Here is a 19,312-nt window from a genome sequence, read left to right as displayed (position 1 = left end):
GGGAGCGGCCCGCGAGAGGCCGAGGGCGCCCGGGCGGATCAGGGCTTCGCAGCGCGCAGGGCTCCCCGGCCCGACGGGCGCGCAGCGGCAGCGCCCGCCCTGCCCTGCCCGGAGCGGCTGGTGCCCGGGCGGGGGGATGCCGTTCCCGGGTGGGCTCTGGTGGCTGGTGTGTTGCAGGCAGGGCTTCACCCTGCTCCGGCGGGACTATGGCGAGCCGGACAAGGAGCCGGACGGGGAGGCCGAGGAGGAATCGTCCTTCGAGCTGCGGAGCAAAGGGGCCCAGGTGGGTGCCCAGCGCTCTGCGCCCCCGGGGCTGGACGCGGCTGCTCCGGGCGCTTTCCGGGGCCAGGCCCGGTTCCCCGGCCCCGCAGGGTGCGCTCCTGCGGCCCCGCACGCTGGGGCCAGGACGTGGGAAGGTCCCGGGGCCAGGCCCCTTCCCGCTGCCCCGCCGTCCGTGCGCGCTGCTGGCTCCCTCCCTAGGGACGTGTCTCGGGCCGGGGCGCGGCGGGAAGTCCCGGGATAGGTCCCGAGCTGCGCTCAGCCCCGGAGAGGGGCCCGGCCAGCCGCAGCGCACGGCTCTGCCCGAGGCCACCTGCACAGCAGGGCTTGGCCCCAGAGGGGGCTGAACGCGCGGGGCCTGGGGTCCCTGTGCCCTGCAGGGAGATGCAGCCCCGGGTCCCTGCCGTGTGCGGGGACCCCCAGCCCCGGCTCATGGAATCCAGGCACCCCCCGTCCATGGAGCCCGGGGGCAGGTTGAGCGGCGCCCTCAGCCTGACAGCTCTTTGGGGAAGGGGTGGCACAGACCCTGGGGCACCCCACTCTCAGCACCCCTAAGGCAGGGAGCTGGCATCAAACTGTATATCAGGAGAGTTGGGCATCCGTTGGGTCCTAGCTTCCTTGGGCGCCTGCCACCCCGATAGCGTGGCTCGTGCCAGCCCTGTCGAGGGACCCTGCTGGGGGTGCATTGGGGCTCAGGGGTCTCCCCAAGGCTCTGTTATGCCCGTCCCATCACGGGTGGCCTAGGAAGGGTCGTGGGCCCTTCTGGCAGGTGGAGCTGAACTTGCAGTCCCTTCATCCTGGCTGCAGGGACCCTTCTCCAGTCGCAGGGAAAGGCTGGAGTTGTCCCATCGCCCTGGGTTGGGCCTGCAGCGCTGTGTGGCAGTGCCCGCGGGCAGGTCGGTCTGGCTCTGAGCTCACTGCTGGGAGTTTGATTTGCCCCCAGGTGGGTTACACCATGTTGCTTTGAATTGGTTTCCCAGCCCTTTCCTAGCAGCCTGCATTGGAGTCCCCTCGTCACACCTTCCCAGGCAGGCAGCGCCATCCCCACCTGGCTCCCTGGAGCCGACGTGCTGAGGCATGCACCCCTGAGCTGGCTGCAGGCTGTCAGCAAATGTTGCTGAACTTCTCCCCGCAGTTTGAGGGGCTGGCTGGGCCCTGGGGGCCCTGGCTCGATTTCCTGGCTCAGCCCCAGCTCCCAGTGCCACCCTGGAGAGTAGCTCCTGGCCAGATTTCCACAGGCTCAGCGCCAGCAGATGGGGCCGGGTTTACAGCCTCCTGAAAACTGTGCCCGTCTTTCTGGGCCTTGGTTCCTGTGCCTGCCTTGTTCCCGCAGACAGCTCTTTGGGGGCAGGGCCTGTGTCTCGCTGTGTCTGTGCAGAACTTGGCTCTGACCTGGGGGTGCTGGTAGCGTGACTGGATCCTGTCCCCCCCCCCCCCGCCGTCTCAGGGGGGTCTGTGCAGAGCCTGGCATGACAAGGCCGGGGTCTGTCTGGGGCCTGCTGTTGCTCGCTGGCGGTTTCCCTTCCCAGGGCCTAAAAGGGGAGAAGTCCCAGGTTTGTTTCCTTTGGGGAGGGACCTCGTCCCAGGCTTTCTGGAAGTCCATGTCTGCTGTCCACTGGTGCGCCCTTGGCCGTGGGTTAGCCAACCCCCTTGGGGAATTCTCACAAACTGCGGAGATCAAGAGGCTGTGTGCAGGGCGGTTGTTATGCCCACCCGAGACCACGCTGCCCTCCTGGGATGGTGTGTGCAGGAGAGGCACGGGATCCTGTCGAACTTGCTGTCGCTCTTGTGGTTGGTGCACAGGGTGTGTGTGTGCGTCCGTCCGTCCCGGGACCTGGCCCAGCCCAGCAAGGTGATCTCAGCAGAGACGCGTGTGGTGCTGCCGATGGGGAGGGGAGCCCTGTGCTGCCACCGCTCGTCTGGGGCTCCCCAGAGACCTGGCTCATCCTGGGCCTTAAATAGAGGATTCTGGGCTGTCGAAAGGGGCCAGAATCCTTCACGTAACCCCAGAGCAAACAGTGTCTCCCCCTGCTAGCTGCCAGCGCCCCAGTCCACACCAGGCAGCTGCCCCCAGCCAGGGGAGGGGGCGATGGAGGGAACTGGGGCCAGCCCTGGAGGACAGAGAGGGCTGGGTTCTGTGTTCCAGGCCTGCGCTGGGCCAAGGCCCCTGACTGCTGCTCACTGGCTAAGGAGCCTGGGGTCTGTTCTGGATGCAGGGGGAGTAGGAGCTGCTGCTTCCCTCCTGGAAGGACCCAGGTGATCTTGCCCCTTTAATGCCACTTGGTGCTGTAATTCAGAGCATGTGAGAGCTGCCGCGGGGGCCCCGGTGCCAGGCCCCTGGGGGCCAAACGCATGAACTAGGAGCTAATCCTGGACCCAGCGATGCTGGGGAGTGAGCGGCCCCACGTCACCCGTCTGATCACCCCATGCGGTCTCCTCTCAGTGCACAGGCTCAGATCTCTGGAGTTCTATCTGCCCGACGGAGGAAGGGGGGGGCGGAGGGGAAGGAGGGGTGTCCCTGCTGCCCCAGGGCTGCTGCTGGGAGGTGCTGGTAGATGGAGCCAAGTGCCCCTGCAAATTCCTGGCTAACCAGAATGACCAGGGGGTAGCGCTGTGCATGTGAGGTGGGGTGTGGGGGGGCGCTGGGGGTATGAGCGGGCCTGGGATGGGGAGGGGCTCTGGGCGTGCGAGTGGGCCCCGGGGGGATGTGTGCGAGTGGGCCCCGGGGGGGGATGCTGGGCGTGTGAGCGGGCCCCGGGGGGGGGGGGGGCGCGTGGGGCGTGTGAGCGGGCCCCAGGGGCGACGCTGGGCGTGTGAGCGGGCCCCGGGGGGGCGGGGGGGCGTGTGAGTGGGCCCCGGGAGGGACGCTGGGCGTGTGAGTGGGCCCCGGGGGGGCGTGGGGCGTGTGAGCGGGCCCCAGGAGCGACGCTGGGCGTGTGAGCGGGCCCCGGGGGGGCATGGGGCGTGTGAGCGGGCCCAGGAGGGACGCTGGGCGTGTGAGCGGGCCCCGGGGGGGCGTGGGGCTTGTGAGCGGGCCCAGGAGGGAGCGGTGTGTCAGTTGCTGGCCATGTGAGTCGAAGACGTAGCTGGAGCTGGCCCAGACTAGGCAGGCCTGGCACGGGCAGCTTCCTACACTGCAGCCTCCAGGCAGTGCCCCTGGGTTCGGTGTCACGGCTGCAGGGGGCTGAGGCGTGGGGAGGGCCCTGCGTCTGGGCAGTGATCAGGGGCATCCCCCATCTGGAGCGATCGCTGCCCTGGGTGCCTGGAGCCGGTGGGTGGGGGCAGGGATTGGGTAGCTCTGTCCCTCTTGGCCCAGACGTGGTGTGCCCAGCGGCTCGAGGGTGCTGGGGGTCCCGGGTACTGAACCAGGGTCCCCCCATTCCCCAGCCTGTCCTGGGGTCTGAGCCCTGGTGCTGACCTGTCTCCCCCAGCAGGGTCCTGGCTGGGGAAGCACGGGCTGAGAGTCCCCGCGTGTCAGCGGCTCTCTCCCTCGGTGACGTGGGGGCTGCCAGCAGGGCCCTCGCCAGGGCGCTGCGGTGGGAGGCTCGGGATCCATCAGACGCCGGGGCCCAGAGTGGATGAGCTGAGGTCTTGGCTCTGACAGACAAGGCAGAGCCTGGGGGAGAGAGGAGCTCCCTGCAGAGCTGCCCACCCCGCTCCGGGGCAGGGAGCAGCAGGGCTGGGGTGCCGAATCCCAGGGCAGAGGCCCATGGTTGTGCAGCAGAGAGACCGGCCAGGCCTGTGAAATGCCAGCAGCGACCAAACGGCTTTGCAGGGTCCCAGTGGCTTTACGGTGCCCTTGGGCTGCCCCAGGGCTTTTCGTGGAGCTGCCATCTCCGGAGGGTGCCCAGGCTACGGGGTGGCTGTTCCTCCTTGCCAGCAGAGCACGGCAGAGTGAGGCTCAGTGCCAGTGCGGGCGTGGCGGGGCCGACCCAGGGGCGCGCGGAGACAGGTCATACTGCAGTGCAGGGTCTAGCGGCTCCCAGCCTGGGGAAACTGCTGCTTTGCCCTGGGGCTGCCCTGTGTGGAGGAGGCTGATAACACTGGGGACTCCCTGCTGTTTGATAAGGAGACTTTGTGCTTCCCCTTCCCCAAGGCCTGTGCAAAGGGGAGCCGGCTCGGGGGCCGAGAGCGCTGGTGACTGCTCTGCCTCCACGGTCTGGGCTGAGCAGCGCTGGGCCCTGCCCCCCCCCCGTGCGGTCTGTGGTGAAGACGTTATCAAACCACGACGGGTCACGTGCTGTCTGGGGCGTGGCTGCCGTGCTGGGGCCCCCGCGAGCACCTGTCTGCACAGGCCGCGTTCCCGGCCAAGGCATAGGGCTGATACGTGTGGGGCTGTGTGACGAACTGGGCCTGTTCTCACTGTGGTCTGTGAATGCTGACAGGGGAGTGTGACTAGGATGGTCTGCATTGCAGGATGGGATCTGCCCGAGGGCGCATACCTGAGTGTGTAACATGAGAACCCAGGAAGGGGTTGAAGGGGAGGCGACTCCTTAGCCCGGGAAACTGAACAAAGGCTGTGGGAGGGGGCGCTGAAGGAGAGTGCTGGAAGCAGGCAGGGAGAGAGGGCTGGGGGGCAGAGATGGCTCTGACCTCCCAAGGGGGGCTGGGCTGGGATGCCCGGGGACCCCAAGATGGACCTAACTGAGGGGGTCCCTGTTGTCTGTGCCTGCAAGACCTGTCTTGGACTGTATTCCTGTCATCCAAATAAACCTTCTGCTTTACTGGCTGGCTGAGAGTCATGGTGAATCGCAGGAAGCCGGGGGTGCAGGGCCCTGAGTCCCCCAATACTCCGTGACCCCCCCCCGTGCGGTCTGTGGTGAAGACGTTATCAAACCACGACGGGTCACGTGCTGTCTGGGGCGTGGCTGCCCTGCTGGGGCCCCCGCGAGCACCTGTCTGCACAGGCCGCGTTCCCGGCCAAGGCATAGGGCTGATACGTGTGGGGCTGTTGCCTGGCACACGGGGCTGGGGAGCTGCGGTCCCAGGCGCCATGCGGTGCAGCTGGAGAGGGAGCAAAGGAAACTGGTGCCCCTCTGTTACACGCACCTGGGCACCTGTCACCGTTCGGCTCCCCAGGACTTGCCATCAGTATGGGCCATGGTACCCCTCGTCGCCCCAGGGGCAGAGCCCAGTGGCAGCTGCCCAGATATGGCTTGTGGGGAGCCCATGGGGTGGTTTAGAGGGAGCTGTCTCTTTAAGGGGGGGCTGTGGGTTTGTAGGGGCCCTTTCTCTGGGGCTGATGAGAGTTTGCCCTGCTGGGGAGGCAGGTGGCAGAGCCGAAGGAGTGACTCCTGCCTGCCCTTGGGGTCTAGGTCTGGGCAGCAGCTTCGCCAAGCACCCCACGGACCAGCGCCAGCTGTGCTGCCCCCCGCCTCGCCCCCCATCGTGGGAGCCGCCGCCCCAGCCCTGCACGCTGGGGCCTGGCTCCTGCCTGTTATTTCTATCGCTGGGAAAGAGCCCGCGGCTCCCCCGCAGCTGGGAGGCAGCCAAGGCCCCGCGGCTCGGCCGAGGATCTTCCGGGAAGCTGTTCGGGGAGTGGGGAAAATCCTCCCCTGCTCTGTGGCTGGGCGCAAGGGGGCCCCAGCCAGACCCACCCCCCCCCAGTGCTGCGGGGACTGAACCGAGCCAGGCCGTCAGTGCAGGGGCTCCGGTGATATTGGTAACAGGTGCTGCTAATGCCACAGATCAGCCGAGCGCCTGGCCCCCAGGGCCGCTTCTCAGTACCTGCTGGAGCTCCCCCTCCCCTCTCCCCAGCTCTATTTTTAGCTACAGCCTCCCTTCCTTTGCATCCAGTCGCTAGCGTGCCCCCCCCTTCCCCAAACTCTGAATGGCCCATCAATTCCTCCCTTGCAGACAGGGCAGGGGGCTTCCTTGGGGGGGTTTGTTCTTACTCTGTCGACATCTGCCAGTGCCCCTCCCTCCCAACCTGCAGCCCCCTGGTGCCCCAGCCCTGGGCTCCCCACCCTAGCTCTGACTGGACTGGTGCCCCTCATTCACAGCCCCCTGCTAGCCCAGCCCTGGGTTTCCCCCCCAGCTCTGCCAGTGCCCCCCACTCCTGGCCCACAGCCCCCTGCTAGCCCAGCCCTGGGCTTCCCCCCCAGCTCTGCCAGTGCCCCCCACTCCTGGCCCACAGCCCCCTGCTAGCCCAGCCCTGGGCTTCCTCCCCAGCTCTGCCAGCGCCTCTCACTCCTGGACCACAGGCCATTGGTATCTGAGCCCTGGCCTTCCCCCTACATTCCTCCAGCTCTCCTGGTGCCCCTCAGTCCTGACTTGCGGCCCCCTGCTTTCCCTGCCCTGCTCTCCCTCTCCACTTTGGAACAGTGGGACTTTCTAGTCTGGGGGGTGCCCCCCACCTGAGCTCTGCTGATGCCCCTTGGTGCTGCCTGCAGCAGTCTGGGGTGTCACAGGCCCAGAGCAGGGAGGGATGGGGCGTCGGTAAAGCCAAGCGCTGTCCGGCTGCTGGGCTGGGGACTCTGCCGGTGGCTCCCCTCGACGCAGGCGGGAAGTCGGTGGCCCCAGTGACAATGGGACTTGGTGCCGTGACTTGTGCAATGCTGCACGGGACAGAGCCTGGCGGGGTTGGCTGAGGATACGGGGCCAGCTCACCTGGCCACAGCCCCCGAGCCCGGCCGGAGTGGGGGGCCCCAGGCCTGGCGGGGGTAGGGATGGACTGGCTTTGTGGCTCACTCACCTCCTTCTTTCATGGGAAGTGGCTTGGGGTGGGGCCGGTGCGGGGCTGAGTGGGGGCGGGGTAGGTGGGGGGGTGGGGTTCACGCGCCTGGCTGGGGATTTGAGACTCTAACGGTGCCTCTGTCTTTACTCCCCAGGGGCCGCTGCAGCTGAGCCTGACCCAGCCCGTCCGCACCAGCAGCGGCTCCGAACGGTGAGTGACCTGGGCCAGCTTGGCTCCTGCTCCCCTGGCATGGCCCGGCAGTGCCAGGAAACCTGGCGTGGGGCCCAGGTTAAACGCGGCCAAGAACGGCCGCCGGTTTGGCCCCTTGGCTCGCGTGCTCCTTGAGCACTGGGCCCTGCTCCCGCTGCCCGGCCGATAACCAGCTGCCATGTGCCTAGCCCCTGGCATGGTGTCCCCTTCCCCAGGAGCCTCGCAGCCAGGACGGGGGGCTGGTGGTGCAGGGCCCCTGCCGGGCCCCCTGCCCTCTTTGCTAATAGGAGGCTGAGGCCCTGCTCCTTGCCCCTGGCCCTCCCCTCTAGTGATGACATCCCTAGCCCATGTCTGCCATCCCCTCTGGGCCCCTCTCCCCGAGGTGGAGCTGGCTCGCTGTGGTATCCAGCCCTGACCCCATGTGCCCCCATCCCGGGCAGATCTCCTGGCCTGTGTCCACTCCCAGATGGTCTGAGCTCCCCCCAGGCTCTGCCCCTGCTGAGCTGGCGCGGGGGTCACAGGGCACCCGGTGGGTACTGGCTTTGCCGGAAGGGGAGGCTATCGCGGGGCAGTACCCAGGCACCAGCCCATCGGCGCTTGGCTCCGTGGGCCGCCCAGGCTCTCTGCAGCGGATCCCGCTGCCTGGCTCTCCCAGAAGTGACTCACGGCTCATCTGTTGCCCACCTGGGCCTTGGTCATGTGTGGGATGGGGGCAGGGAGCAGCTCCTTAGCCAGATGGCAGGCTGGGGATGGGACAGGGCCTCGCTGGCTCCCTTGGCCTGGCCCACGGCTCCCAGCCCTGCTCCTTGCCTGCCCCTGGCCTTTATCATCTGCTCAGACAGCAAGGGCAGGTCTCCGCCACTGTGTCCCCTACCCCATGTGTGGGGGGAGGAGAGACAGCATCGTTTAGTGGGTAGAGCAGTGGGCTGGGAGCCAGGACTCCTGGGTTCTCTCCCCAGCTCTGGGATGGGAGTGGGGTCGTGTGTGTGTGTTTGAGGATGGGGGAGGCTGAGAATCAGATCTGACTCTTGGGGCAACCTTGGGCATGTTACCGCCCTTCTCTGCCTCAGTTTCTCCCCTGCGGTGCGGAGATCCGAGTGGCTGCCCCAGGAGCTGTTGGGACGCTCGAAGCCTGTAACAATGCCTGGTTGCTGGGAGGGACCCGCCCCGGGTCTGCACCCAGGGGGGCTGCAGGCAGGGCCCTTGGAATCGCAATGGGCTGAGCGGAGCCAGGAACTAGGATGCTGCTGCTGGGGTCTGGTCAGGGCTGTGTCAGGGCCCTGCGGTGGGGGGGGAGGGGTTTGGTTTGGGCGGCAGGGTCAGGGCCCCGTGGGGGTGGGGGGTGGAGGGTTGTGTCAGGGCCCTGTGGTGGGATGGGGGGGTCTGGTTTGGGCGGCAGGGTCAGGGCCCCGTGGGCGTGGGGGTGGAGGGTTGTGTCAGGGCCCTGTGGTGGGAGGGGGGGGGTCTGGTTTGGGTCGGGGGGGGGTCTGGTTTGGGCGTCAGGGTCAGGGCCCTGTGGGGGGTGGAGGGTTGTGTCAGTGCCCTGTGGTGGGAGGGGGGGTCTGGTTTGGGCGGCAGGGTCAGGGCCCCGTGGGGGTGGGGGTGGAGGGTTGTGTCAGGGCCCTGTGGTGGGAGGGGGGGGGTCTGGTTTGGGTCGGGGGGGGGGTCTGGTTTGGGCGTCAGGGTCAGGGCCCCGTGGGGGGTGGAGGGTTGTGTCAGGGCCCTGTGGTGGGAGGGGAGGTCTGGTTTGGGCGGCAGGGTCAGGGCCCTGTGGTGGTGGGGGGTTTGGTTTGGGTTGGGGGGGGGGGGGTCTGGTTTGGGCGGCAGGGTCAGGGCCCCGTGGGGGCTGGAGGGCTGTGTCAGGGCCCTGTGGTGGGAGGGGGGGTCTGGTTTGGGCGGCAGGGTCAGGGCCCTGTGGTGGTGGGGGGGGGGTCTGGTTTGGGCGGCAGGGTCAGGGCCCTGTGGTGGTGGGGGTGGAGGGCTGTGTCAGGGCCCTGTGGTGGGAGGGGAGGTCTGGTTTGGGCGGCAGGGTCAGGGCCCTGTGGTGGTGGGGGGTTTGGTTTGGGTTGGGGGGGGGGGTCTGGTTTGGGCGGCAGGGTCAGGGCCCCGTGGAGGGTGGAGGGCTGTGTCAGGGCCCTGTGGTGGGAGGGGGGGTCTGGTTTGGGCGGCAGGGTCAGGGCCCTGTGGTGGTGGTGGGGGGGTCTGGTTTGGGCGGCAGGGTCAGGGCCCTGTGGTGGTGGGGGTGGAGGGCTGTGTCAGGGCCCTGTGGTGGGAGGGGGGGTCTGGTTTGGGTCGGGGGGGGGGTCTGGTTTGGGCCCAGGGTCAGGGCCCTGCAGTGCCGGCGACGCTGCCCGCTCAGCCGCTGCTGCCAGCATTTTTCTGGTGGTTCATTTTCCGAATTCCTTGGCAGGCCGTGAGTGCGAGCAGGTTATTTTTAGCCGGGGTTATCTGCATCCGACGGCTAGGCTGCTTTCCCACCAGGCGGGGGGGGGAACGGGGGGGTCATTCCCCTCTGGATTGGACTGGGTCACCCCACACCCCCGCACCGCTGCGGGTGAGCCATGTACAGTCACTGGGGGGGGTCATCGGGGGCTGAGGGCCCCTCTTCTAGTCTTGGCCGAGGCCAGGTGCTTGGGGCCAGACCCCCCGGGGTGGGGCTGGCTTTACAGTGGTTTGTTAGGAGGGCTGGGATGATGTGAGGCATGAATCCCCCTCCCCTGCCAGGGCTCCTCCCAGACTCCTTGGTGGGACCTTGGGAGCTGGGGCATTGGTAGGGTCTCCCAACGTGCCCGTTGGGCTGCACTGGGGGTGCCACCTGTCTCCACTCAGGCCAAGGCAGGCGGGCTGCTGCCCCCTCTGGGGCCGGCGCTGCCCCCGAGCCCCCTTTCTCTGTGCCCGTCTGCAGCCCCAGCCTGGCCGTGAGCCTCAGGGGCTGAGTGGTGCTGCTGCCAGGTGGCCTGTGCCAGCCTGGTACCCCCAGGCAAGGAGCTGAGCCTTGGCTGTGCCAAGCAGGGTGCGCGGGTCCCTGAGGGGACTGGCTGGTCCTGGGGCCCCTCACTCACCTCCTGTCTTGGTCCCAGGTCTCTGCCGGCCTCAGAGGAGATGCGCAGCCTCATCACGGAGAAGGGGCCAGGGCCGGGGCCAGTGGAGGAGGATTCTGATGCCATTGTGAAAGGTGGGTGAGGGACTGGGGGACCCCAAGGGGAAGACGGATGCTTGGGCAGTTCCCTGCTTCCCGTGGTTGGTCCCTGCGGATGGGGAGGGCTCCACGCTGGCCCAGACCCTGAGCCAGCCCCACGGGGATTTGAACCTGGGGCTCCAAGGAGCCTGGGGTCTTGAACCTCAGACACTCCCACTCCTCCCCCTGGCTCCCATTGCTCTGGGCTGAGGCTGCAGGCACCGGCGGGGAGGCCCTGAAGGCCCCAGCTTGGCCATGACATGGCCAGGACCAGCTGGTTTCCTGTGGTTGCATAAGGCGCTGGCCAGACGTGAGCGGCGGCTCCCCGGCCCCCCGAGCTGTAATGTGGGGGGGCCACAGCCAGGCCGGCTCTGCCTGCAGCCCTGCCCCCCCAGCTGCCAAGGGGGCTCTGTAGCCATGCGGGGGTCCCTCGGGGCTGAACTGCGCTGCAGGCACGTGGAGGGTGGATCCTGGCTGCCCACTGCCCCTCAGGTCAGCTCAGTGCCTTCCCCCGCACCCTCTCCCAGAGAGGCCCCTGTGTGGCGGGGGTCCAAGGGGCTGCAAACAGCCAGAACTGCCCTGGTGCGGGGGGACCGGCCGGCGGGGAACCGGGGCGGTGCTGGGCCCTGGGGGAACTCACCCCATTCTCTGTCCCCCCAGGCTGGCTGCAGAGGGAGGCGCGGGGGGGCGTGAAGGGCCCGTGGATCCGGCCCCGGAAATACTGGTTTGTGCTGACCCAGGACTCCCTGGATTACTACAGCGGCAGCGAGGTGGGAGCCAGGCGCCTGGGCACCCTGGTGCTCACCAGCCTCTGCTCCGTGCAGTGGCCCGACAAGCAGACCTACAAGGAGACCGGTATGGGTCCCGGCCCCCGGCCAGTGGCGCGGACGCCAGGGAGGGGTTGGGGGCAGGGTTCATCCTTAACAGAGGCCCGGAGGGCGTCCGTCTGGGACACAGACCTCCCCGGCGTCCCCATGCAGAGCTGCTGGGAAAGGGCGTGTCTAGCTCGGCATTCAGCGCTTCCCCCCGGGTTGCATGTGGCTCCCTGGCAGGAGCAGCTCTGGTTGCTAGCCCCCGTCCCTGGGTCCAGCTGGGGGTGGCAAGGCTTGGGCCCAGCCGCTGGTGCAGGGGGCCAGGTCTGAAGGGCCCATCCTGCTGTCTGGAGCTGGCTTCTGGCTGGGGGGAAGCAGGAGGGGGCTTGGGGCGCGGGGCTGGGGGCCTGCGGCCTGCGTGAGCGCTCTGCCCTTCGCAGGCTACTGGAGTGTGACGGTGTTTGGCCGGAAGCACTGCTACCGTCTGTACAGCGAGCACCTGAACGAGGCCGTGCACTGGGTGTGTGCCGTGCAGAAGGTGATTCACAGCAAGGCCCCCGTGCAGACGCCCACGCAGCTGCTCATGCACGACATCGAGGTGAGGCCGGGAGGGGGGCGTGTTGGGCCGGCCCATGGCTCCCCCAGGACCCTCCTCTCCCCTTGCCACAGCCCTGGCTGGCTCCCAGCCCTCGGGTGGGGAAGCTGCTGCCGGACGATCACTGGCTCCCCGTGACCCCCCCCCCCCCCAACCATGGCCTGCAGCGCACGCTGCCTGGGTACAGAGCAGAGCCCCCCGGGACTGGAACCCAGAGCCCCAGCCCCTGCCTTCGCTGCGCCCGTCTGTGCCCCGCCACCTGCCCTGCAGCCCCGGCTGCGCCTTTGTCTCCCCAGGAGAACCGCGGGAGCCCGGAGATCCTGGAGCAGATCTATCGCTGCAACCCGGTCCTGCGCTACACCAGCAGCCCGCTCTATGCGCCCCTGCTGCCCTTCCCGTACGGCAGCTCCGACCAAAGCGGTGAGCGGGCGGGGGCGAGGCCCAGCTCTGCGGCTCCCTGGGAGGGGGGCCAGGACTGGATGTGCTGCCCGGGGCTCCGTGGACGGGTGGGGTGGGCCTGCCCCATGAACACGGGGCTCCGTGGACGGGGGGAGTGCCACCCCGTGAATGGGGGGCACCGTGGAAGAGCCTCCCCATTGTGGGCCCAGCAGACGTGGCTGCCAGGTGTCTCCGGGCTCTCGGCTGGGCTGCTGCCCAGGCCCCTGCGTGTCTGTCTCATGATTCTCACGTGGCAGCTCTCACGTCCCGTCCCCCTGTCCTGGGCACAGCGCTCCTGCAGGGCAGGAAGAGGCTGGGTTGCTGCCAGGAGCCGAGCTGGGCTCTGACCCACCCACCAGCCCGGCTCTGAGCTGCTGGGGGAGCAGGCCCAGCATCTGTGCCCCTCTGGGTCGCCATGGTGACACTTGTGCCTGGTAGGGTTTGGGTGGGTGTTTGGTGATGGGGGGGGGGGTCTCCATTGTGCCAGGTGCCCCCCCAGAACTCAGTCAGGGCCGAGCTGAGCCGTAGCGAGATCCAGGGACTGGCCCCCGAGAGCCGGGACCCAACCCTGACCTGCCTGGTTCCTGCCCTGTTAACCGAGCCGTCCGCCTCCAGCCCCCAGCCCCCACGGCTACATGACCCTGCGTGACGAGGCCGTGAAGCTCTTCAACTCCCTGCAGCAGCTGGAGTCGGAGCGAGACCCGGTGCCCCTGATCCAGGGCGTCCTGCAGACCTGCCTGGATCTGCAGCCCCTGGTTGACGAGATCTACTGCCAGCTGGTCAAGCAGACCACGGAGCCGCCGGCGCCCGGGGGGCCTGGCAACCTGCGCTACTGGCAACTGCTCACCTGCATGAGCTGCACCTTCCTGCCCTCCCCGCCTGTCCTGCGCTACCTGCGCTTCCACCTGGGCAGGCAAGTGCAGGGGAGTGGGGGGTGCACCCCAGGGGAGAACGCTACTGGTGCGGGGCCTGGGGACCCAGAGGAGGGGGGCGTGCTGGGCCCTGGGGGAGGGGTGGCAGGGTGCACTGGGCCCTGGGGATCTGGGGGTGAGGCAGTGCATGTGTCTCTGGGCCGTGTACTGGAGGGGTGAAGGGCCTTGCTCTGCAGAGCCCTTGCCCCATGGGGAGCTTGGAACGAGGCCTGGAGCAGAGGGGTACGGGCCCCCTCCACTGGGGCTCTGGCTGCCCTCCTTCCCTACGTCTGTGTCTGAGCCCTCGGGCCCAGTGTGTTCTTGTGACAGTGAGTGCCCTGGGCTAACGGTGCTAGGCGCCATGTCTGCCTTCCCAGTCCTGTCAGCAGAGCGCAAATCTGGCTGCTGAAATAGTCCGTGAGCTCCCAGCCAGGCCGCGGGGTGACGGGGACTGTAGTGTGGGTGGGATCCGGGCACTCTGGTCCTGGGGATGGAGCAGCCGCGAGGGCTGCGTGCCAGGCATCCTTGGTGCAGAGTGAGGGGCAAGGTCCTGGCTCCAGGCCGCCTGTGTTACACTCCCTGTGACAGGGCGTGATGGCGGCCGGACCCCAGAGGCTGGGTTCTGGGCAGCGCGGTTGGTGCTGCTCATTCCCTGATCTTCTCCCACAGGACGGAGCGCGAGTTCCCCGGCTCGGAGATGGCGGAGTACGGGCGCTTCATCGCGGCGGCCCTGGACAAGACCCAGGTGCGGGAGTGCGTCCCCTCGCTGGACGAGATCGTGGTACTGATCCAGCGGCAGGACATGCTCTGCACTGTGCACTGCCCTGGTACCTCCGCCTGCACTGTGGCCATCAGCTCCCACACCACGGCCGAGGAGGTGAGCAGGGAGTGGGGCAGGGGACAGGCTGTGGGGGGCCCAGCATGGAGGGGCGGCTCCCGACCACAGTGCCCAGGCTGGGGCACCAGGGTTGAGCCGTGAGGGGGCAGGTTTCTGCAGAGTGGAGGGAGCGGGTGACCTTGGGACGCCGGGCCCTGTGTGGGGCTCAGGGCTGCGGAAAGCAGACCCCCAGCTCTGGTGCCCCAGGGCGTGTGGAAGGCGGGTGGGAGCCGCTGGGGGAATGTCTGGGATTCCCCGCCGTGACCTGTCTGTGTCCCTTTGCAGCCCTGAGCGCCGTGGCCCGGGGCGTGCAGTCACCCCTTGGTTGCCTTTGTCTCGCCCCAGGTGGCCCGAGAGCTGGTGGCTCGGCTGGGCTTGTCTCAGAGCCCCAACGTCTTTGCACTCTACGAGCAGAGTCGGCACCACGAGCGGCCCGTGGGCAGGGCCACGCTGGTGGCCGACGTCCTCACCAGGTTTGAAAAGTAAATGTCCCCTTGTGCAGCTGTCTTAGGGGGGCCTGGGGGCTGGGAGGGAAAAGGGGTGGAGGGGGTTTGGGGGAACCAGGGGGAAGGGGAGCTTGGGGGTATCGGGGGGGAGAGGAAGGGGGGCTGTGAGACAGGAGCCCTGAGCTGGGGGCATCCAGGGGGAGGGGGGGCAGAGTGGGATGGGGGCTGGGAGATGGGAGCCCTGAGCTGGGGGGAGTCGGGGAGGAGGGCGGAGGGGGGCTGGGAGACAGGAGCCCTGAGCTGGGGGGAGCCAGGGGGAGGGGAAGGCAAGCGTGCCCAATGGGGAGGGAGGAACCAGTGTGTGTGGGGGGCAATGTCAGTTGCCTGGGCCCCATGACGATAGCACAGTTCTGCCTGGGCCCGGGTGGTTCGTTTGCCCCAGGAGGAGCCTGGGGGGCTGCATGCGTCTGTGGGTCCTGGTGCTAACGGATGCTGTCTGTCCCTTCGGCCTCGCCCAGCCTGGCAGGGGAGGAGACGACGCAGGACTCGACCTGGAGACTCTGCTTCAAGCACTACGGCTTCCTGGACACGGAGAACGTGCCCCGGGACAGCGTGGAGTTCGCCCTCCTCTTCGAGCAGGTAGGAGCCGGGCCCCAGCCTGGGCTGAGCAGGGCGGCGGCGGCTCGTGATGGGGCCCCCAGGGTGCCAGGCGAGTGGGGCGGTGCTGCGCTGTGAGCTCCTGTCACTGCATTGCCCTGGGGGCATTAGCCCTGCGTCCTGGTCCAGGACCCCCAGTGCTTCCCGACCCAGCAGCTGCTGCAGCCCACCCCAGGGGGTTGAAGGGGCTAATGCATGTGGGGTATGGGGGGCAGGCTACTCACCTGTCTCTCCCCCACAACCCCCCAGGGCTGATCCCCAGCTGAATCCCGCCCTAGCCCTTGTTCCCTGCTGGAGCTGCTCCCTGTCCGACCCCCCCTTTTCCCCCCCCGCTGCAGGCGCACGAGATGGTGATCCGGGGCTACGTGCCCACGTCGGAGGACACGCTGCAGTCCCTGGCCGCCCTGCGCCTGCAGAGTCTCAACAGCGACTTCTCCACGCACGCCCCCGTGCCCCGCCCGGAGGAGCTCTTCCCCGTCCACGCGCTGCACTCCCGCCTCCGGGCCTCCTGCCAGGGCCCGCCCAGGTGCCCCGGCGCCCGCCTGCGCGCGGGGCTGCTGGCCGGCGCCCTGCCCTGGGGCCACTCGCTGGCCAAGCAGCGGGCGGAACAGGACCAGAAGCTGCGGGGCCGCCTGCGCGAGGAGGGCGCCAGCGTGATGGCTGCCATTGTGGACAGGTGGAAGCTGCTGCAGGGCATGGGCCGGGCCGAGGCCATGGCCGCCTACCTGGCGCTGGTGCGGGAGTGGCCGGGATTCGGCTCCACCCTCTTTGACGTCGACTTCCACACGGTGAGCCCCTTCCCTGGGCTGGGGTCCCTGGAGCAGGGTTGTGTGTGTCTCTCTCCCCCCCCCCCCCCCCCCCCCCCGGGGCCCTGTACCCTCTGCAGAGCAGCACCGGAGCACAGCACACGCTTTCTGTAGGACCTACAGAAACAGGAGCCCCTCTGCTTGAGGGGCAGCCATTTTACATCCGCTCTCCTGGGGGGTGGGTCACAGCCAGGAGATGAGCATTTCCTGGGGGAGCTCTCTGGGGGCGCAGCCCTGGCAGCCACCCCACCGGAGACTGAGCCCCACCCGGGCTGGGGGCAGCTGCAGCATGTCCCCCCTCCCCCCATCATTACCCTGAACTTCTCCGGGGGCATTGAGCAGCCTGACTGGGGGCAGGGGATGGAGCTGGGGGGTGATGGGGCCGGTAGGGCCTGGGGTCCGTGGGGCTGTCCCTGACTCTCCATCTGTCTGCAGAGCCCGGAGGGCAGCTGCCCCCAGCGCCTGTGGCTGGGCGTCGGGGCCAAGGCCGTGTCTCTGTACAAGCCCGGGGAGGCCGAGCCCTTCGACAGCTTCTGCTACGGCCGCATCTCGTCCTTTGGGGTGTCTGACAGCAGCACCTTCCACCTCTCCGTGGGGGACAGGGACCTGCTCTTCGAGTGCTCCCGGGTAAGGCCCCGCACTCCCACCCCTCCCCACGCAGACGGAGCGAGGTCTCCCTGCAGCACAGGCTGGGTACCCCCCACAGGAGCCTAGCGCTGGGGGCCTGGGCTGTGCAGTGACACCAAGGAGCTGGGGCCGGACCGGGGAGTTGGGGCCTGGGGTGCCGGGCCGGGGGCCGAGCCCAGGCTCCAGGGCACCTCGAGTGCCCCTGACTGGCCTTTGCTCCCCTCCAGGTGGATGAGATCGCCCAGCTCCTGCACACGTACCTCACCAGCCTGGGCACCGGGCAGACGCCCCCGCGGGAGGAGCTGGCCGACGGCTGCCGCCCTGGGGACTCACTGGACTCGGGCCTTCCTCCCCCGCAGCAGAGACTGTGCCCAGCAAGCGCGCCCTGGCGGGGCCAGCCCAGCGCAGGCTCCTTCCCCATCTAGCTTGCTGGCCCCGTGTGCCAGCCCAGGTGACGTGCCCTTTGGTGGGCCACTCCTGCACCAGCAGTGGCCCTGGTGTGTACAGGGGGCCGGGGCCGCCCGCCAGCACTGTGAGAATCCTGGGGATCCGGGCTGGGGAGCTGGGACGTCGGCTGCTGGGGTCTGGTTTGGGCCCCGGGGTCAGAGCCCTGGAACTACATGGTCCGGAGGAGTTGGACATCCAGTGTGGCATCTATAGCCCCTGGCTCTGAGCAGGGGTGGAGGGTGGGGGGCGGGCAGAGACTCGCTCCCCCCACTCAGCTGTTGGGTTGCTAGTTTATTTCCTTAATTTATTTGTAGACATGCCAGCTCCCTGCACTCTCCCTGGCACCCCCAGCTGGGTGCTGCGGGTGCCCAGCCTGGCGGGGACGTGCCAGACACTGCTTGGCACCTTATTCCTGGCTCTGCCTTGGGGTGCTGGTGTTGGTGCCTTGCCGGCTCGGGGGGACGTTGCTGTGGCACGACTGGTTTGTTGTGCCCGTCCCTGCCCGGGCTGGGGATTCGCCCTTGCAAGTCCTGCTTGGCTGGTGGGAAAGGTGGGGGTGCCCGCCGGGATCGCCCATGCAGCCCCTGGGTTCTGGTGATGACCTGGGCACCAGCACAGGTGGGCCAGGCTGTGCAGCTGCTTGGGGGCCCTGAGGCTGGCCAGTTGCTGCGGGGGTGGGGTTGGCAGTCTGTTTGCTAGGACCATGGGTGGGAGGTGCAGAGGCTGTGGTGACTTCTCCCAGCACTTGAAGGGTTAAGGGGCCTCTCTCAGGGCTGCCTGCCTGGGGCCGAGCTCCCTGTGGGCAGGTGCTGGGTGGCATTTGCAGGTGCCTTCACGCTGCTCTGTGCCCTGGCATCGGGCTCCCCGCAGAGCAGATCCCTGCCCTGGGCCCACTGGTAACTTGCAGCGAGTTTCCCCAGGGCTCCAGAGCGCTGGCAGCGGCCGCATCCTGCCTTCCACCCCCATCCGTCTGTCTGTCCTGTGCACCAAGCACCTTCCCCCTCTCTGCCCCAGAAAGCTGCAGGCGGCCTCTGAGTGGCGGCTTGTTCCCGGGTGGGCCTGTCTCTCTGTGCTGTGGTGTGCTGGCCAGGCTGCCCTAGAGATGCACTAGCTCCATGTTGGGGGGGCCTTTCATGGGAGCGGGGGCTCAGGCCTCTCTCTGTCTTGCCTCTGTAAAGTTCCTGTTCTTGTTTTTGTAATAAACACCCAAGGAAAGTGCAGAGCCTTCTCTGTTCTGACACGCCGCAGCCCTGGGGCGGGGCTCCCTCGGGGCAAGGGAGGGATGGCAGCCTGGCATCTCTGCCGAACTGCCACTTGTGGCCAGGATTGGGGCCTGCTTTAGTGACCTCCCGTCTCTGTGCCTGTGATGAAAACGGGGCCAGAGCGTAACCAGCGCAGTAGCTCCTGCCTGGGACAGGCTCTCTGCAGACTCATTCTCACTGAGGGGGAATTGCCCTGGGCTTCCCAGGCAGCTGGTGACCTCAAGAGCCTAAAACCTTAACTGTCCCATGTAGCACCCTGGGTGCTCCCCGTGGCCAGCCGGGACAAGGGGCAGGATCTGCTGGAAGCATCTCCCCAGGGGGCCATGCGTGGGTAGCCCAGCTGTTGTTTGCCCCCCCATTGGTGAAGGAGTCCTGCCCCCAGTGGGAGGGACAGGCCTGGGGGTGCAGGCTGGGGGTGTATTGCCCTCTCTGCTCAGTACTGGGGGCTGGAGCCCTGGATCAGCCTGCAGCGGAGTTAAGCTGCCCACTCACCCGGAGACTTTCTGAGGAAATTGGTGCCTTGTCTTGGGTCCTCCTGGGAGAGGAGGAGATGCAATTCCACGCAGGCTGCATGCCCCCAAGGCCCTGTCTGGCAGAGCCTGGGTTAACGCAAGGGCCAATGGCCATGTCACTGGCAGATTGGGCTGGTCCCTTCCCCCAGCCAGAGACCCCTGGCATGGAGGCAGAGTGCCAGGGCTGCTGGGGACTGGCACCCAGCCTTGCTTTGCTCTGACCTTTGGCATTTAATCAACGCTGCAGCCACCTCCCCCAGCCTCAGTTCCAGCTTCACCAGGCACCTGCCCAGGGAGTGGGGGGAGGAGGCAGCCCCCAGCTTCCGCCTGTGCCCAGCAGGGCGTGGGAGCCGGGCTGGGCACATGGCAGGGGAGTATTTTTAGCTCCCGTCTCTGTGCTGCTGGACCAGAGGAAAAGGCTAATTCTCACCTGGGCTGGAGCCAGTGCCCCCCCGGCCTGGCTCAGCTGCTCGCTCTCATGGGGGGGGGCTGGGCTGTGGGGTGAACCAAGCCCCTCCCTTTAACTGCAGCTAAATCTAGCCCTTGCTGTGGTGCCCTGGGACTCTCTTCCTCAGCCTG

General features: G+C 67.9%; 2 protein-coding genes across 3 annotated transcripts in view; both read left to right on the top strand.

The window, feature by feature from the left end:
- The window catches only part of STAT3 (signal transducer and activator of transcription 3), a 295,156-nt gene that overhangs the window by 7 nt on the left and 275,837 nt on the right, over positions 1–19,312 (top strand). The window lies entirely within an intron of this gene.
- PLEKHH3 (pleckstrin homology, MyTH4 and FERM domain containing H3) lies at positions 8–18,177 on the top strand. Of its 2 annotated transcripts, none has more exons than XM_054014232.1 (13): positions 8–283; positions 7,110–7,165; positions 10,246–10,340; positions 11,004–11,198; positions 11,596–11,753; positions 12,047–12,170; positions 12,804–13,101; positions 13,769–13,976; positions 14,322–14,449; positions 14,941–15,061; positions 15,418–15,867; positions 16,321–16,512; positions 16,740–18,177. In XM_054014232.1, the coding sequence occupies exons 1-13, from the start codon at positions 137–139 to the stop codon at positions 16,935–16,937; spliced, it is 2,370 nt and encodes a 789-aa protein (XP_053870207.1). In that variant the 5' UTR covers positions 8–136; the 3' UTR covers positions 16,938–18,177. The 2 variants fall into 2 exon arrangements, with proteins under 2 accessions (XP_053870207.1, XP_053870206.1); XM_054014231.1 differs by having other exon boundaries at positions 14,322–14,458.

This window comes from Malaclemys terrapin, chromosome 25, assembly GCF_027887155.1.
Source record: "Malaclemys terrapin pileata isolate rMalTer1 chromosome 25, rMalTer1.hap1, whole genome shotgun sequence".
In the NCBI taxonomy this organism is placed as follows: Eukaryota; Metazoa; Chordata; order Testudines; family Emydidae; genus Malaclemys; species Malaclemys terrapin.
The sequence above is the reverse complement of the archived record's forward strand: the minus strand, read 5'-3'. Positions and strand labels throughout refer to the sequence as shown.

Bases quoted from the DNA above. Each gene is read 5' to 3' on its own strand.
- PLEKHH3 (XM_054014231.1), top strand. From the start codon at position 137: ATGCCGTTCCCGGGTGGGCTCTGGTGGCTGGTGTGTTGCAGGCAGGGC. The intron at 284-7,109 runs GTGGGTGCCCAG...TTTACTCCCCAG, and splicing joins TGCGGAGCAAAGGGGCCCAG to GGGCCGCTGCAGCTGAGCCT. The intron at 10,341-11,003 runs GTGGGTGAGGGA...CTGTCCCCCCAG, and splicing joins TTCTGATGCCATTGTGAAAG to GCTGGCTGCAGAGGGAGGCG.